This window comes from Rhineura floridana, chromosome 15, assembly GCF_030035675.1.
Source record: "Rhineura floridana isolate rRhiFlo1 chromosome 15, rRhiFlo1.hap2, whole genome shotgun sequence".
NCBI lineage: Eukaryota > Metazoa > Chordata > Lepidosauria > Squamata > Rhineuridae > Rhineura > Rhineura floridana.
The window spans coordinates 37,542,557-37,560,973 of NC_084494.1; the positions used below are offsets into that span (position 1 = coordinate 37,542,557).

At 50.2% G+C, this 18,417-nt stretch overlaps 2 protein-coding genes across 7 annotated transcripts in view; both read right to left on the reverse strand.

Annotated features, from left to right (window-relative positions):
• Nucleotides 1-596: 596 nt before the first annotated feature.
• LOC133371013 (sushi domain-containing protein 6-like) lies at nt 597-10,751 on the reverse strand. The gene is made up of 5 exons (XM_061598072.1): nt 10,646-10,751; nt 8,174-8,299; nt 4,412-4,624; nt 2,881-3,019; nt 597-1,774 (listed from the first exon to the last, which is right to left on the reverse strand). Exons 2-5 carry the CDS (start codon nt 8,265-8,267, stop codon nt 1,396-1,398), a joined length of 825 nt encoding a protein of 274 aa, XP_061454056.1. The 5' UTR covers nt 8,268-8,299; nt 10,646-10,751; the 3' UTR covers nt 597-1,395.
• Nucleotides 10,752-14,578: 3,827 nt separating this feature from the next.
• Nucleotides 14,579-18,417, reverse strand: part of PAK4 (p21 (RAC1) activated kinase 4) — a 75,637-nt gene continuing 71,798 nt past the window's right edge. For 5 of the 6 annotated variants that reach the window (XM_061598071.1, XM_061598066.1, XM_061598069.1 and 2 more), the window contains one exon: nt 14,579-18,314. In XM_061598071.1, coding sequence (XP_061454055.1) covers nt 18,159-18,314 — 156 coding nt within the window. In that variant the 3' untranslated portion in view covers nt 14,579-18,158. The remainder of the gene's footprint in view (nt 18,315-18,417) is intronic. The other variant, XM_061598067.1, reaches the window with a different exon arrangement.

Here is an 18,417-nt window from a genome sequence, read left to right on the forward strand (position 1 = left end):
ATGGCGACCCTATGAATCAGCGACCTCCAAGAGCATCTGTCGTGAACTACCTTGTTCAGATCTTGTAAGTTCAGGTCTGTGGCTTCCTTGATGGGATCAATCCATCTCTTGTTTGGCCTTCCTCTTTTTCTACTCCCTGCTGTTTTTCCCACCCTTATTGTCTTCTCTAGTGAATCATGTCTTCTCATTATGTATCCAAAGTATGATAACCTCAGTTTCATAACTGTAGCCTCTAATGATAGTTCTGGTTTAATTTGTTCTAACACCCAATTATTTGTCTCTTTCGCAGTCCATGGTATCCACAAAGCTCTCCTCCAACACAAATGAGTTGATTTTTCTCTTAGGCAGAGGCATTTCTTCATTGCATGCATCTTCGGAACTACCCTGTCCGAGCTTGCCTGCAACTTGGAGAGATGGAGATGAGGTGCAAATAAGGTCCAGACAACCTATAGATTAGAAACCATTTTAATCAGGACATTAGGGGGACACTCCACCACCCCAAACTCATCCTGCTAGAACCTACCAGCTCCCATTTTGTGCCGTTTCAAAGTCCACACAGTCACCGCTCTTTGCAGAATTAAAAAACCCACAAATCCTTTAATATAGAACAATGGTGTTTTAATTGCAGTTTAAAAAAACACAAATATTTGAGAACAAACATCATTCAAGTATAGTGGAGAGTTGTCTCACAAACAAGGCTGCTATAGTGTTGAGTAATTACCCCGGAAGCCTCACAAATGTTAATACTGCTTTTAAGCTTTAGCAAAGCCATAACTTTGCTCCTGCAAAACAACAGGCTGCTAGGTAGAGGGAGCGTTTAATATATGAACAGGTCCCCGGACCCGTTGAGCCGTGATTTCCATATGTTGCTGGGAGAAGATCAGTCTGTGGTTGGGCCGGCACCTGCAGCACAGGCTCAAGGCACATAAGCAGCTGACCCAGTCCGAGCCCAGGAGGGCCTGCCCATGTCAACTCTTCGGGAGGATCCTTGCTAACCAAGCCAGCACCCACCGAGGAGTTTTGCAACACTCCCATTTTGCTTTGGGGGGGACAATTAAAAAAGAGAGCTAAAACTGAATTCTTAGAAGAGAATTCCTACTTGTGCCTTGAAACCAAAATCCACCTAGCCCGGCGATTCCTACGAAACGGTGCTGCTCTTTCAGGGCCACTGAATGGGGCATTAGCAGCAGATGAATTGCTCCACCCGCTGTACCCCTCCCCAAAGCAGCATTTGATCAGGAGGGGGTGGAGTGATGCTCCTGTACAGTAGCCTTGGCCACTGCCCCTATTGCATTTCCAGCTGTTAAACCCCCGCCGCCACTGCTACGACGTGGGGAGACGTTTGGAAGAAGGTTCTGGCTCCAAGGTAGATCAGTAAGAGCTCTGCAACCACTGCTAGGGCCTGCTCTTCTTTCCAACAACGGGGGGCAAGTGTTCTCTCGCAAGCCTTGCCACTCCCGCTGGGGCGTTTCCTGTTGCTGCAGAGGTTGCCACCAAGGCTTCTTGGTAGGAAGGGGGCTCCCCCAGGAAGGGGGCTCCCCCAGGTGGGCTCTGGCTGGGGCCACAGAGGTCTGGGTGGGACAAGGTGTCCTGGGAAAAAACCAGAGGGGTCGGGCCTCGGCCAGCCAGCGGCAAGGGGGCCCCTGTGTGACCGTAGATGGCCTCTTCGTAGGAGGGGAGGGCCAGCCCCCCCCCACTGCTGCCTGACTGGTTCGCATCAAGTTCATCCACACGCTCCACCCTGCTGGAGTCCTCCAAAGCCTCATACGAGCCACTGTCAGAGGGATAAGAAAACAGCACAGTGAGAGCATCTCGGTACAGAGTTCTCCAAAGTACCAGCCAGGTGGAATCCCTCCCCCCACCCTGGAAAAGGGAGGGAGGGCTGAAGAAGGGTCAACACAGCCAAGGACTTGGGAAAGCCAGGCTCAGAAGTTCAAACAGGAAAACTGGAACAGCAGTTCTGCCATAGCCCCTTTTGAAGGCGGAGAGATTCAGAAAGTTCCCTACTTCAGCCATGAGCATCTCCACTCCCCTAGCTTCCTATCTGCAGTTTGGCGATGTCACTGGTCTACCTTACAGAGCTGTTGTAAGGAATGCCGAGATCATGCGCATGAAGAGCTTTGAATGTGTGTACATATAGCATCGTAACTGCATTATGTAGGAATGGAGGAGAAAAGGGAGGTGAATCTGCATCTTGCACGCAGTTCAAAGAGTGGCGCCCCACAGTTATGGAAGAAACCCCAAGGGGAGCATGGCATAGATCTTATCACTGGTTTGGGAGAAGAATGAAGGAGCCACAGCGTGACAAAAGAGTAGGCCCCACATGTGAAGATGTGGGGGAGAGTATAGAAATTCTAGGCCACGTTGCACCACATACGCTGTGACATTTGGGTGAAGATGAAAGGTGGGATCCAAGAGCCTTTAATTTGATTACCAACATCTTCCCACCCAGGACCCAGGCCTCCATCCCATAATAAATCAGGAATTCAGCAGTGAGAGTAACCTCATGCAGCTAACCTAGGAGAAAGCATCCTCTTGGCTTACCAGATGTGATTCTACAGACATAAGTGGAATGCTGCAGCACAGAGGGCTCCTGTTCAGGTTTCCAGCCAGCCATGCCCTTTTCCAAAATTCTCCATTCTCTCTCTGCCCACCACCGCCAGCCCCACCCCAACCTGTCAGCCAGCGTTATGTGGCCACTGAGCATGCTCAGTCCTCACTGGGCTGTTTGGCGAGGCTGCCCCTTGGGATTGCCTTCTCTGAATTTCTATGGACTTCTGCAAACCTCAGAGTCCCACCAGCCCACTAAGGTTCAGCCAGATACAAGATCCACACTTGGACAATGAATTTGCTGCTTAGACGTAGGATTCTCAAACTCACCCATTGCAGGGGCAGAAGTGGAATCTCGGCTTCAAGAGCACGCATGCCACAACTGTCACCAAGAAGGCAGAAAAAGTCACAGCAGCAGCAATCACCATGGGGATGGAGGCAGCAGCGATCAGGGCACTGGGGCGTGGAGCTGCAGGGAGAGATGTGAGATTTAAGGGGGACACTTTGGGGGGAAATTGTTGCTACCAGAGCACCAGGTAAGGACCGTGGTTATCAGTGCCCCAAACTAATAATCATGTTTATGAAGGCAAACCTAAGCAGATGGAAAAATAAGATGTCTATGTTAGAGCAAGAGGAGTCAAAGAATTCTAGGATGGCAAGATCTACCTTGCTGGATCAGACCGAAGTAGACCCATGGAGACCAGAATCCTGTTTCTAACAGTGGTCAACCAGTTGTATTTGGAAAGCCCCTAAGCATAGCCCTCCTCTGCTGTGTACCCTCCAGCAAAGAGACAAAATATCCAGTGGGAAGTCTGTCCCCGAAACTTGACATTCAATAACTGTAGCCTCTTGAATATTTTAAATTTTAGACCACCCTGAGTGCTCTGGCAGGAAGGTGACACCAGGCCAGTAAAATAAAATTAATACTAATAATAACCAACAGCTATCAATAGGCCAAGGTAGAATCCAGGAGGATTCTGTTGAACTCAAAAGCTTGCATACTCCCAGGTTGGTCCAATAAGGCCACAATCCAATCCCAAGCAGCCTTATGCAGCAGCAAACCCTCTGAGATACATTGGGCTGAGGAAATACAATTCAGGATTAGAATGCTGGAAAATCAGTATCTCTAATGGAACTAAAATTTAGCCACTACTTCCAGTGGTTCTAGGGAAAGTCAACATGCTTCTGGACTGGCCAGAGGGGGAGATCAACATCATCTGGAGGGTCACAGGTTCCCTATTCCTGGCAGCTGATGCCAGCCAACTGTGACTTTGATCAGTTGAACTGCTGTTGCTACGCTGTCCACAAGGTGGCAAAGTAGCATCAGAACTTGTGCACAAGCTTACAGCCTCCACACTTTGCCTCCCGTGTAAACTGTGTTCAGGGGTGGCCCACAATATTTTGCCCCCCACACACATCCAACTGCCCAATACAAAGGACCCCTTGCAACATCAGAGGATCAAATGAAGAGGGGTCCCCACAGAAGGCAACCTCCCTCACAAGATATCCATTTAACTTCTCGCAACCAATGCGATCAAACGTAAGCAGGCTCAATCCAATGCTGGACAAAATTGTCTGCTGGGAGAAGGAGCTTGATACAAGGCAGAACCCACTGCCCCGCCAATCTGCCCCCCCCAACAAAGAGCCAACCAAACATCAGAGGATGTGGGGTTCAACTGTGGGACTGTGTGTGCCATCTTGGATTGCACACTTCTTGAAATATTGCAGCTTCAAACGAGTTGTTGCTCGTGACGTTGGGCCAACTCCAACTGGGTAAGCCAAATAGGGACATGATTCTTATTTTGCATTTTATTGGGAGTGGATGGCGGGTGGGTGGGAGAGAAGAGGTTGCAGTACTTACTTCCTTGGGGCTTGCACATGACGTCTCTCAACATTTTCCACTGTCCTCCTTGGCAGATGGCGAGGGCAGGCATGGTTGCTGGCACATAGCCAGGTTGGCAGAAAAACTCCACCACAGTGTCAGCTTTGAACATGCTGGAGTCGGGAGGCTCCTGGCATAGTGGGGGGTGGCACCGGTAGGTGCTGTGATCTGGAGGGTCTGGGACTTCACAACCTGCAGGCCAAAGGAACAAATAAATGGGGGGGGTTGAAAGGGGGAGTGGCTGTAAGAGACGCAAAAAAGTTCAGAAAACCCCACATTGTGAGATTGTTTTTTTAAGCCCAGCCAAGTTGTTGAGTGGGTTAAGGTGGCCATGTTCCTGTGTGAGGACTCTGTCACCATAAACTGGCATATTTCAACAGGCCCCCCCAAATTATGTTTCAAATGGCGTGATTAAGGCATCTAAGACGTCGACAGAATGGACAACACTCTCCCAAGCACTGAAGCCATCCACCACCACCCTCCTCAAGCCAGGGCTGCACAAGCACAGTGCATGGCCAGAATGTAATACACGCTGGAGGATTCAGCTTATCAAGAATTTCACCTCTCCCAAAAAATATTGGACACTCATAACTGCAAAGATCACAATTAGCAGAATGCAGGCAATGCCTAGTGTGTCTCAGAAGCCAGTGGCCAGATAACAGAACAGGAGAATCTAAAATACTTAGCACAGTCAAAATGGTAGGAGACGTGCAATTCAGGGGAAATTATGCAAGTTTCCATAAATTTATACAGGCCACAAAATTGAGCTGCTCAGTGCAGACGTTTGCATACCCATGTGCAGAATTTTTATTTATGTATGCATGGAGTTAACTGAATATTTGCTACCGGGCCTTCAAGGTTCTAGTCTTGGTGTACAAAGTCCTATACAGCTCGGGGCCAGGATACGTGAAAGACCGTCTTATCCCTTATATGCCCAGTTGATTACTGCGCTCGGCAGGCGAGGGCCTCCTGCAGATACCATCTTATCAGAAGGTTCATTCTGCACAACATAGGAAACGGACCTTTAGTGTGGCGGCACCTACCCAGTGGAATTCCCTCCCCTTGAATATTAGGCAGGCGCCATCTCTGTTATCTTTTCAGCACCTACTGAAGACCTTCCTCTTTCAACAAGCCTTTTAAGCAAAGACCATATCCCAGTCTGCATCTGTGTTGGAATTGCTTTTTAATATGTTTTTTAAACGTTTTTGTTTTAAAGATGTCTTGAAAGCTTTTTTAAAAATGTTTTTAACGTTGTTTTGTTTTAATGTATTTTAAAGTCTGTTTTGAAGAGCACCTGCTTTCCCTGCAGAAAGCCCCGGAGCGCAGTCCTTGGCAACCCATTTCCCTCTGCCCTTCAGAGCAACACGCCACAAGCCTTGGCTCAGCATGATGCCAGAACCAGCACTCACAAGAACACAAGGAGGGACGGGCCGTTGCTCAATGGGAGAGCACCTGCCTTGCATACAGTAGGCCCCCGCTTCAATCCTTGGCACCTCCAGGAGGGGTGAGAGCCACTGCCAGTCAGTGTAGACAGACTGAGCTAGATGGACCAAGGGCCATACTGAGTCGCTGCCTAAGAAGAGCCCCCATGGATCAGTGCAGCACCCGTTTCTCACATGGCCAACCAGATACTCCTGTGGGAAGCCCACAAGCAGGGCAGAGCACAACAACTCCTCTCCCTGGTGTGTGTCCCAGCAGTGATGTTCCGAGTCACTCACTGCTTCTCTCTCCCACACCGACCCCAATGATAAGTCAAAGCTTGTTCTCAGCTTACCGGCCATGATTGGTTTGGGAGAAACAAACCACATGTGCATGTCTGCACAGCGCACTAAGCCAAGGCTCGTGGCTGATTGCTCCTGGCTCAATAAAGGGAGAGTGCAGAAAGAGCAACCCAGCAGCACACAGTGGCACACGGCTGCTCCACATCCACAGCTTATGGCTTGCTGTGACTTGCACATGTGGCTGGTATGAGGAAGTATCGTCTGCTTCCCAAGAGCACCCAGAAACAAAGATCTGGAGCACAGAGAGGCAGAGAGGAGAAGCAGGAAAGGAGAAGTGGATCCCATAGGAAAAAATGCAGCGGGGCCCACATGTCTGCACTGAGCCCCCTTGGGCCATCAGGATATCCACACAAGCCCCACAGAGGCAGGGAAAGAAGGGTGTGGCAATTGGCCGCCCCTCTGCAATGAAGCACCCCTGAAAGCCCAACTCCCTGGACTCTCTGCCGCCCCCGGCCATCCCTCTGGGGGTCCTGGATAACCCCTTCTTCAGATTGCATCTTACCTCTTCTGTTCTCCCTACAACTTTCTCTACTCCAAAAGACTCCGGGGGGGGGAGGGTTGTCAGGGAGGACAGGAGGTAGGGCTGGCATGCGGGATACCAGGGTCCTCGCCTTACTATGTTGCCATTACGCAGTCTACAAAACAGCCCATGACCTTGGTGTAGTAATAGTTACCCCGCCCCAGACACACTGATTACAAAACAAGGAATCCACCAGCAGAAGTGAGACTATCACAAAAGGTCAAGTTAAAAGAGGTGGCACCCCTTCCTTCCTCCGCAACTCCTTTCCAGTTTTGCCTTTCAACCTCAGTGCTCTAGTTCAGAGGAAGTTTACCATCCAGTCACTGTGACCACATCAAACCCCAGACTCCACTTGCAACAGACCCATTCTTGAGAAGCTTCTGCAGTTGATTTTTTGGCAATGAAGCAAGGCGAAGGGGGTGGCCTTCGGACTGCAGAGCGGAACAGTCTGGCAAATCAGCTGCCTCTGACTTGTGACTGACCTATTTTATCCACAGGACTGGCCACTTGGTGCAAGACAGGAGATTTTGAACTCCAAGAATTGCACAAGGAAACACCACTAATTCCACCTGGTCCAGCACCTTGTTTCCAAGTGTGGACAGTTAGGGGTCTCCGGGGAAGCCACAAGCAAGCAGGCCACAAAGTCAACCCCCCAATTGCTTGGCTCAGGATCTGATAGTCTGATAGGTACACTGCCCCAAAGACAGCTGATCAGCAAGATATTTTGCTCCCTGAGGCAAAGGACAAGATGATGCCCCCATTTCATGTACAGAAACCAAATGGACTGCCAGATGAATTGTTGACATGGAGGACGGCAGGCTAGCTTAGGACAGGCTACCCTCACCACACCTTGCTGCCGCTCCCCAGAATCAACCACGTGAGGCTACTGCCTCACTCTGCCTAATGATAGGGGCTGAAAAAAGCCCAATGTGTTTCGGCCACAATGTTGTCTGGCCTTCGTCAGGGGCTATAAATACAATTGCAAAGACACAATACATTATTACACATACTAAACAAAGTACATTACAACATAAAATCATATTCTACATAAACTAATCTGATTATGATTTTATGCCATAATGTACTTTGTTTAGTATGTGTAATAACGTATTGTGTCTTTGCAATTTTATTTCTAGCCCCTGACGAAGGCAAGACAACGTAGTGGCCGAAACGCGTTGGGCTTTATTTGAAAATAAATACCGCATTTTCCAGCATCTTGGGATTCCCCCCCCCTTTTATTCTTGGCTTTTTGGATGCTTGCCACTTTCTGCTTTTTGAAATGGAGTCCAGCAACATTGGGGGGGGGGCACAAGTTCCCCATCTTTGCTGTAGATGGAGGTCCCATAATAAACCATCCACTTTGACTCCAGAGAACAAATATAAAATAGACAAAAGTAGATCCCACCAACCCAGGTCCCTTAGGGATCAGCATAGACTTACCTTGTCTCTTGAAGGAAATCCGGGTGTTGCACACAGTCACAAGAGCCAGGCACACAAAGAGTCTGCACATGGACTGCAGGTGAGAGCATGCCATCTCGGCTATCAGCACCAGCAAGGGAAGAATGCCTGTAGGGGCAAAGACCAAGGTTACACAGGGACCCTTCTGTGGCAGAGGAAGAGGTAGGTCAAAACCATACTTGCACCACTGGAAAACATCTTAACTCAGCATTAAATGCTGCTGCTGAATAATCTAGCTTTTCTAAAAAGCAAATATATCCAACCATCATTTTAGGGGGAGGCAATCCTTACCCTGCATCTTATAAATAGTGCCTATTACAATGCATTCTTCACTCGAAAAGACAATAATGCTGGGAAAAACAGAAGGGAGTAGAAAAAGAGGAAGGCCAAACAAGAGATGGATTGATTCCATAAACGAAGCCACAGACCTGAACTTACAAGATTTCAACAGGGTGATTTACAACAGATGCTATTGGAGGTCACTGATTCACAGGGTCACCACAAGTCATAATCAACTTGAAGGCACATAACAACAATGCATTCAAGCATCATCGGAGCACTACTGTTAAAATTCATATTCAAATGTGTGCAGATTTAATTTATTAAGCCACTTTAAATTTTCCAGTTAAGTTTTTGTAAAGATAGGCCTACTTCTTGGGCACGTTTTAGCTGCAGTTGAGTTCCTCTGTCCCTCTAGTTTTTAGAAGACAACCCATTGACATGAGTATGGGGTCTGGAAACTTAAGCAGCAGTTTCAAAATTTGAAAGATCACCACCAAGTATGACAAAGTTACCATACAAAGCAACAGGGAGCGAGAGTGGCAGTTTCCTAAAAAGTTAAATTTCAACCCCTTCTCCAGCTTGCCATTGAACCACAAATCTCAGTTGCAGCGTTGTCTGATTAAGTCAATCAACAGCTCAAAGACAGAGAAGAGCAGCATTGGACTCTGACCAGGGAAGAGTCAAAGATTCAAATCCCCACTAAGCCAAGAAGCTCCCTGGGTGACCTTTGGCCTCACTCACTCAAACCTTTGGGGTAAATTAATTGCTTACTGCACAGATAGCAACGGGGAGAGAGCCTGAAGAGACAGGCCGCATCCAGGAGGATGCTCTTTTCCAGTGGGAAGCCTGGTTATGCACATCCATGGGCAGAACCATCACCTTTTCTTTTCTTTTCTTTGGGGGGGGGGGGGGGTAAGCACAGGCTGCAAAGTGGCCGGCGTGTTGGTCCCCAGGTCAGGTCGGGGCTACTGAAGCCTCCATTCCACTGCTATTGTGGCTGCTTGAGTAGCAACGCTACTGCATTTCACAGAGCCCAAGTGGAAGAGAAAGGCTTCTGCCCCTAATTTTTTAGGGAGGGGAGGAAAGAGAATCAAGGAAGAGGAACAGAATTATGCGCAACTGTTGAGGGAGAGTTAAGCCAAGAGCTTAATGGAAACTGGTGGATCTTGAGGACTTCCAGTTCCAGGTCATCTAAGCACAACATCAATCAAGTGTGCTTCTGGATACCGCTTACCTCGAAAACGCTATTCATAGAGTTGCCATAAGTCGGGATCGACTTGCAGGCCATTTCAATTTTCAAGAATACTATCTTGATGCCTGCTACCTTGGGCATCCCAGCAATGGGGCAGAATGAGAGAGTATATAGCTACTTCAAATTAATAGGTAGTTTGAGCAGGACTATTGTTTGAACGTTTTCTCAAGGAAAGCTTTTGACCAACTCTGCTCTTGGCAGTGCTATAGAAGTATCTGAGTGACAGACATTACCCACACCATTGAGCGATTACAGCTCACCACCCACAGATGTGGGCAGTTTGTATTCCTGACCTACTCTCTAACCCAGCAGCTCTTGCAGTGCACCCAAAATGTGCAACCCCCTGCAGAAGAACCAAGGAGACCTGGGCTGGGTCTATGGAGCGCCAGGGGGGGAAAGCCCTGAACGCCCCGCTAACAACCATACTCCATTAAAAGCTCTTCTGGACACCCGTTTCCACGCAGATTTGTATCAAGCACCCCCTATTTACCTACCTCACTCTTTGCGGCTGCGCACTGATGAAAGGCGAGGTACTCTGCATATGCTCAAAGGCAGCCGTTTCGACATATTTTGGCCCCAGGGCAAAGGAAGAAGCCTCCCTCCCCCCCCAACCAAGTAGAGTCTTAGCGGGACAGAAACGATATAAACCAACCTCAAGAGCGGACCTACAGGACAGAAGCGGGGTTGGCGGGGGAGTGAGAGAGAAACGATGAGCCCAACGATGAGGTCCGAGGAGCAGGAGGCAGCTCGGCGGAACGCAGCGGAGCTCCGAGAGCGAAGACGCGGGGAGCGCGCAGCCCTCGACACTGCGGGGCCAACTTCCCCGTGCCTCAGACAGCCCCCACCCAAAAAATCCCCCAAGGTAACCTGCGCGGCACAGCCCCGTAACGTCTCCCGCTCCCTCCTTGGAGCCGGCTTACCTGGGGTGGGGAACAACTACGCAGCCGGCTCCCAGCACCGGCGCGCAGACCTCGGCGAGAAGGCAGCCCGAAAGAAGCGTGGGCGCTGCAGGGGAGTTTAAATGGAAAGGCCCACCCCTGTGCGGGCGTGGTCACGGCCTACCCCGCCCCTTCCGGGCTTCTTGCTCGTCTCCACAGCCGGCCTCAGCCCCGCCCCGTCCAGGTAATTCGGATTACTTACCTCGTAAAACAGCCACAGTGTAATAAGCGCCCTGTGGCTGAATCAGGCCAAAGGGGACCCATCTAGATCAGCATCCTGAGCTCACAGACACCTCTCTGGGGAAGCCCACAAGCAAGACCTGCGCGCAAGAGCCGCCGCCTCCCCCATTCAGCCTTCGGCCATCTGCTTCGGGTTAGCGCTCCAGCCTACGGGGGGGTTCTCGCGCGTAAAGCCCATTGAGTCCGGCTCCGAAGGGATTGATATTCCCAGGATACGGCTGGGAGGACTGCCGCGTCGCAGTCTCGGAGCGGCGGCGGCCAGAGCGTGGGGATGACTTGCCCCCTCAGCGAGAGTCCGCAAGGGTAGTCTCAAGCCCTCCCTCCTTGCTGGGGCCGGCCAGGATCAGCCGCCCTTCCGGGGTCACGAATCCCCAGTGCCCGGGAAAGGAGGCCTTGCGTACGACAATTTGCCCCAACCTCGTGCTCTCCGGCTGTTTGGACTACAACTCCCATCCCCTCCAGAACTCAGCGCGACACGCACAGGATCGCGCGGCGAACCTTGCAAAGTCTCTGTCCGCTTTACTCACTCCCGAACTCCCATCGACCTTCATGGGGCTAGCCTCGGGTGAACGAGTTGCCAATTGCAAGCATGGAATGGCTTTCGGCGGCTTAGAACTTGCCTTCCTGCTCCATCTTTTCAAAAAGTTTTGTTTGCTCTTTCCCAGAATCCCCCTGAGCAGACCAACTCCTGGTTGGCAGGCAGAGTTGCAACAGGTGGGGTTGGACTACAGTTCCCATCGTCCCTGACCTTTCGCCACACTGGCTGATACAGCCACCGCTGGAACAGCAGCTTTCCCTTCTAACGGAGAGGCTTGCGGGCAAGCAAACTGGTCACATCATCCTGAATTATGGCAAACAACTCTACATTGCAGAGGAAGGCCTTTTTTGGCTGTGGTGAGGCAGAGGCCAAGCTGTGTTCAGTGCACCCCCTTTTTTAACTGTTTTGAGAGAGGGAGGGGGGAGTGCACAAACGTCTCTCCCTCTCTAGCCTAGATGAGGCAGAACCACAACTCCGATCCCCCTCAGCCTGTCTGGCCAGTAGTCTGCTGGGTGAAGGCTGGGAGTCCCACATCATCTGAAGGGCCACAGGGCAGAGGCCAAGCTGCGTTCAGTGCAATCCTTTCTTGTTTTAACAACCCTGAACAATTTAGTATCTAGCTGGCAATGGCATTCCAGATGGAGCGCTCACACAGTCCTATCTGGAGATGCTGGTGGTTGAACCTGAGACCCACTGACATATCCAGGTAGGAACTCTGCAATGATGTATAGAAGTACCTCGACAATCGTCATTCCTGAACTTACTTTCCCCCGTTGCAGAGGAAACATTTTTCACTGGATAAAAGAGACGCTGAGCGTTACAGCTATTGCAGCAGAATTTTAAGAGAAACACAACACTTGGCTGCAGCCATGGGAGAAATGCTCCCATTTTAGAAATGCTTCCACTTTAAATGGCAACATAGTTGAAAACTGCCCTACATATCTGGGCTTAAGAGAAGGATTTCCAGACACAACCTGAGGAGCAAAAGCATGTAGGTGACACAGGCACATCTACTGGAAAGCAAGTCTCCGAGAAATCAGCAGGATTTACTTCGGTAGATCCTGCTCAAGTTCAAAGGGATGTTGTGCTTTTGAAAGTAAGGCAGTGGCTGGGGGCGTAGGTGCAAAGGCCACAGGAGAATTTTCCACTGCGCGAGTCAACACTGGGCCTCTCCCACAGCCCATGCAGTGCCAGCTTATTCTCTCTCATGGTGAGCACCCTATCTAGGGGACGCAATGAACAAAGGGCTGACCCAAGCAAGCTGCACATCACATCTTTGGTAACAGGCAGTGGAATCTGAAAACGGGGATGGAAAGTCAAGAGTGCTGTGCTGAACCCTGTACATCTTTACCCCTCCTAGAAGTCAACACACAGGGACAATTGCATCAAAACAGTTGATGGGTTTGCCACTAAACCTTGTTCACTGAACCTAGAAATCTGTACTACTTCTTCTTGCACCCACATAAACAGCAGCTCTCAGCCAAGAAAACCATCCTCCCCACCCCCTACTTTTGAATTGTTTTGAATGGATCTGCCATTAGCAGCATGCCTGTCAATATATGCATTTTACACGAATCACCACACGTCTGTCCAAGCAATCATTTGTATCTTTTGAAAAATCAGCACTGTGTGTTTTCTAACATCAACATCATTTCTCTCCCCTCTGCTCCCTCGCAACTCCCCAGGCACTTTTGTTCACTTATTATGGAGCCGAAAAGCCCTGGGCTTCTTGGTGCAACAGCTGCGGGCTATTAAAAGCAGCTCCCAAAAGGGAGGGGGAATTCCGAGGGTGGCAGGAAAGGGGGCTTTCTAGACATTTTGTTTAGTGTAACCTTTTCCCTTTGACGTTTCAAAACCAAAACCCAGCTGGAAACTCCATGTGTGCTCACAGAGGAGGGCAAGCTCCACTGCTAGCTCAGCCCACAGATGTTTTAACTGAATGTCCCAAATTTCTACCCTCTGTGTGTGCGTGAGAGACATCTTCTCTTAGTCATACTGAAAAGCAGCCGTGTTTCCATCATTGAGGCTACTGACCTCTATGGATTTACAGCACTCTCTATCTGTAAAAGTAATCTCACATCAAGGACAAAATAGTTGGTCTGAATCCACCCACCAACACTAGGCAAATTTTGTGGCTGCACAAGAAGGAACATCATGTGGCACAGCTGCCAGTCTGCATCAATTCGGGAGCAGAAATCAGTAAAACACATTTGCACACTAAACCACGTGAGAGACTCTTGCACGTCAGAAGTAGCACTGCACAGGGAAGCATTTCAGACCAGCGCTCTTCCTCCTATGCAGGCGATAAGAACACCCAAAATATGGGACCCTTTATGTGCAACATGAAGTGGCCATGGGAAGGCCTGTGCCCACACAACCCAGCTGTGTGAATGGCTTCACTCTTAACATGCACGCACACACAATCCTGCAAAGTGAACCTCACAAGAAAGACCCAAGAGAGTTACACAAAGGAAATAGCACACCTTTGTAATTGTAAAACTAGAATTATGACTATTTAAAACTTTTCACCCAAACTTCAAACAAGGAAAAAACCAAACCAAAGAAACCCACAGCCAAATCTTATCACATGAAATCCAGGTTCTTTATACAACACAACTCATGGCCAAACTGTTGCAGTCTGTCTGAAACAACAAATCCAAAGGAAAAAAAATCATCCCAACGCAAAATACTGTTGTGTGTTACAAAAAAATGGCAATATAAATAACTTCTTTTAAAAAAGTAACAAAAACCCACAAAATGAATCAGTAGTCATTCTCATGGGGGGGGGGAGAGACCCTCATCTCAAGCCTCCAGTCATATAAAAGTCTTCAAGCTACAAGGCGGCAGGATACAGAGGGGGAGTGGCTTTTAGGCCAGTTCTGTGGGCCAGCAGGCAGCTTGTCCACTAGGCCTGTAGTTAAAATTCCAGTCCTACATCTCAGGAAACGGGGGGAAAATAGTGTTGTGGTAGTGAGGTTGCATGGAATTTGGGAAGATTGAGAGTTTATCACTATATGACACCCACCAGCCCCCACCTTAAATGTATGAGAGATTTGAAATCTTCCCTGCAGGAAAAATGTAGTGTGTTTTGCATCCTTGAAGTGTTAGTGCCATTAAATAGGGTGATTTTGTGTGTGTGGAAAAACCAATTCTTGAAGTAAAGGCAACAGCCGGCCGTCAGAAAGGGAAGTGAGAAGAATCATCCAGCAATTCTGGACTGCCAACCTCCTTCCATTTGTTACCATTGACATGCAAGTTACTGGAAGATGAAACAGTCAACGGAGTGGCTCAGATTTAAAGCTGCAGTATAGCTAAAAAAACTTGTCCCCAGACGTGGTACAATCCAACTTCTTAGAAAAGGCTTAGAGTGGTGCTAAGTCATGAGTGCCAGCAAGCTGGATCCTGACCACAGGAAGAAGCTGGAGTATTTGCCAGGCTTCTGCGACTAGTCTGTTCTGAGGTTCAAAACCGGGGAACTCTTTGACGAAGCTTCTGGCTCTGGGTAGCTTCATTGTGGAGCACAGCAGAGTTGCAAAAAACAGCATCGGACAATTTGAGCACACGCCTTCTGCAAGCAAAGCAGGTGTGCCAAGAGGAAAGGGCAGGGCAGAGAATTGCAGGCTGGCTGGAAGCAAGCAGAGGTCCCTCACGAGTCTGAAAGAGGTGGAAATACCGTTCTGTTTGAGAAGAAAAGCAGCGGCAACAGGACACCAACACGCAAAAATATTGCAGGCTTTACTGGCCAACAGCATCAGTGGGGAAAGACCAAATTCTGGGCCCTTGAGGAAATTTTGCCCTGCAAGTACCAGGCAGGCCTCTCTCACCTGCCCAGACAAATCTTCCTAAAATATGCCAGCTTGCACCTGGTTAACACCAATGAGAGCTGAGAAGTGGAACCCAAGGGATTTATTTTTTAAAAACCTGGGTGTTTCCCTTGGATGGGTTGTAGCTGAAAGCGGCTTGGGGGAGAGTCCCCAAAGGTTGGCAAAAGCAGCAACTGGGAGCTCCTGGTTTTATGGAGGAAGAGGAGCGGAGGTGCAGAGTGAGCAATGCACCTGCAGTGAGAAATACGTGCCACTGGAGCCCTAGAAGGGACTTCAGAAAGTGTGATGCTGTCTACTTCCCCATCCCCACCCCAAAATAGTTACCCAGTGAAGGTGATGTATAATCTACACCCAATAAGAAGCTTAAACCAGGCAGCAAAGAAGTCCCTAGGCTCTTGAAGAAAAACTAAACCCCTCCCCTGCAAGTCTGCATGCAGAAACGCCCATCCTGTTATGTACAGCATGCAAGGAGGGAAAGTCATGGCAAGGACAACGGAGCCTTCTGGAGAGACCACTCTCTGTCCATCACAAGGAGAGACATTAGCAGCCCAGTGGGTGGCCTCCAGTGTTTGCTGGTGCACCCCGACAACTGGCAAGGCAGGCCCCAAAGACGCTGTGGCAGCTGTCTTGTTGAGGGATCAGCCATTTTACAAGATCGAACTGGCCTCCATTCTAAAGATCAGGAGTGCCAGAGCAGTGATGCTCCTTTCTCCTCTCCCCACAAATTTAGCAATAAGCTGGTGGGGGGGGGGGAGAGAGAGGGGAATGACAGGAGAGGGCCTGTTTACTGCGATTCGTCTGCTCTTTTGGCCAGAGGGGAGCAAAGAGACAGAACAAACACCACTGGACAGAACCAGCCTTAAGTCCACAGAGGAATGCCCAGGGGGTTCATCTATCCCTCTTGCTCCCTTTCTTCCTGTCTAGTGACAGTGCTTCTAATTTATGCTCAAGGCCAGCTTTAGGGGGGATGCGATTGAAGCCTGGACACCAGCAGGCACACAAGCAGCCCCGTGTCACCTTCAGTAGCACGACAAAGGCATCCACCAGCCGAGTGTCATGCCCAAGTGGCCAAGCCATCAAGGGGGCAACCTAGAGGTTCTCCCGAGGCAGGACAAAAGCACAGCAGTGCCTGCTCTTGGAAGGCCAGGACCAAGGTCAGAACGAGACCCACAAAGGGGTGCCCGGAAATCCAGTCATGTCCAGGCTGAAGAAATCCACTCGCAGTTTTGCAATGGGGGTGGGGAAGGAGGACAAAGCACAGGAGCAAGCAGAGGGCACGGCTGCCACTACGGAGAGCAGGGAGGGATCTCAGCGCTACAGTGCCAAGCAGGAAGAACGAACGAAGCAGAAAGAGGAAAGGCAAAGGGATGGGGGGGAGGGAGGGAGGGAGGGAGAGAGAGGCACAAGCGCGGCTCCATTCAGGCCAGGCTGTTACAAGAGAGGAAGCCAGCAACTCAGCTATTTCTGGGGACAGGCAGAAATTAAGGAAGACATTATAGGCTCGTGATTAAAAGCAGCCTTTTCAGGATTCTCAGTGACGACTGGATTCTTGCCTGAGCAGCAAGGGATGCGGAGTGGAGCGGGTGGAGGGACACACTTATGCTGAGCCTGTCGCACAGACCAGAAATGTGCACCTTGCCATGGGTTCCCAGGCACACCGTGCTGAAGGTCAGAGGGGAGTGCCCGCTGCTCAGACAAAGGTGCCCTCCACCCCAGAAAAACATAAAAGACTTCCCGCCCACCCTGAGCTTCACTTCCTCTGTGGCAGCAAGAATATTCTGCAACAGTGGAACGCCCGCTGGCTGTAAGCTCCCAGCCTGTAGCCGCATGGTAGCACTCCGGAGGTCCTCTGCTCCTGTGAAAACGGACAGTTCCAAAACAGAGGGAAGCACCGGCTGGGCAAGCGCGTCTCTAGATTTGGGCAGATGGCCCAAAGCCATTAACCAGCAGTTAACAACCAGGAGGGATTTATCAGGGTATTTTTGTTGTTGTTAAAAAAGGAACGTTTTTCAGAGCTGCAAGTTTCCTTTGCCTGAGATTGGAGCCCCTGAGAAACTGCCTCACTTCCGTCCCTTCTCCTCTGAAACCAGGAGAAGCAGCATCAGTGGTTAAGGGCATCTCTCTCCCCCCCCCCCAGTTTAAAATCCGAGACATGTTCAGCTCTGGGGGAGAAGATTCTTCACAGGAGGGGGGGCACACTGTCCATGGCTCTACTGCCCCACCTATCTGCAGCAAATGCAGAAACCAAGCCAGACTGTGGGGAGAGGGTGTTCATTGCCAGTGGCCCCAGCTGCCTCTGTCCTCACTAACTGGAGGAAAAGAGGTGCCCACGGAGGAAACAACAACAAAACACTCTCAGAAATCTCCATCTGAAGATGAACTGTGTTTGGGCTCCCCACGCCTGTCCAAAATGCCACGGCCTTAGATTTGTGATATCAATGACTAAAGGGCAATCAGAAATGTCACAGTCTTTAAAAAAAATCCCCCCAGAGCCTAAACCCCACCCCTACTCAGTAGTACAGAACTGTGGCACACAGAGAGCATCCCCACCAGAGGTGGGAAAGAGCATCAGCAGCAGAAAGAGGCAGAACTCCAGCTGGGGCAGCAGTGGCTCCAGCATCAGCAGCAGGCAAGGAGGATTCCTTCAAGATAGGCCGGCCCACGGGGCGGGGCGGTGGCAGATATGACAAGCCTCCCTTGCTGAGCTTTTTGCTGCCCACACCGTCCAGAGGGGAAAAAGAGAAGTCCCCCAAGGGAGAGGGTGGGAGGTGCCACAGAATGCTCCTCATCCCTGGAGGCTTTCCAGCTGCCATGGGGGGGGGGATTGCCCAGGGACAACGAAGGCTTCTGCTCTCGCTCTCTTTGGCAAGATGTCCAGTTCCTTTTGCCTTTTTCATCTCATCCGGTTCTGTCTCATCAGGGGCACGATGCAGGAAGGGGGGCCGGCTTTCCCTAAGAAGGGGTGCTTCAAGAGTTCATTCGCTGTGGCTCTCTGGGCTGGGTCTCTGACCAGCAAGCGGTCAAGGAATCCCTTCAGGGAAGGGGAGACCTGCGGAGAAAGAGCAAAGGCGTGAGAGTCACAGCTGGGGCAGCGGGGCAAGAAAGGGCCCCAACGCTGCTTTCCCAGAGGGAGAGGCAGGCAGGGCTTCACC

Excerpts from the sequence above, each read along its gene's own strand:
- LOC133371013 (XM_061598072.1), bottom strand. The coding sequence starts at position 8,267 with ATGGCATGCTCTCACCTGCAGTCCATGTGCAGACTCTTTGTGTGCCTG. Across the intron at positions 4,625-8,173 it reads GATTTCCTTCAAGAGACAAG|GTTGTGAAGTCCCAGACCCT; the intron begins GTAAGTCTATGC and ends TTTGGCCTGCAG. Across the intron at positions 1,775-2,880 it reads CACTTCTGCCCCTGCAATGG|TGGCTCGTATGAGGCTTTGG; the intron begins GTGAGTTTGAGA and ends TCCCTCTGACAG.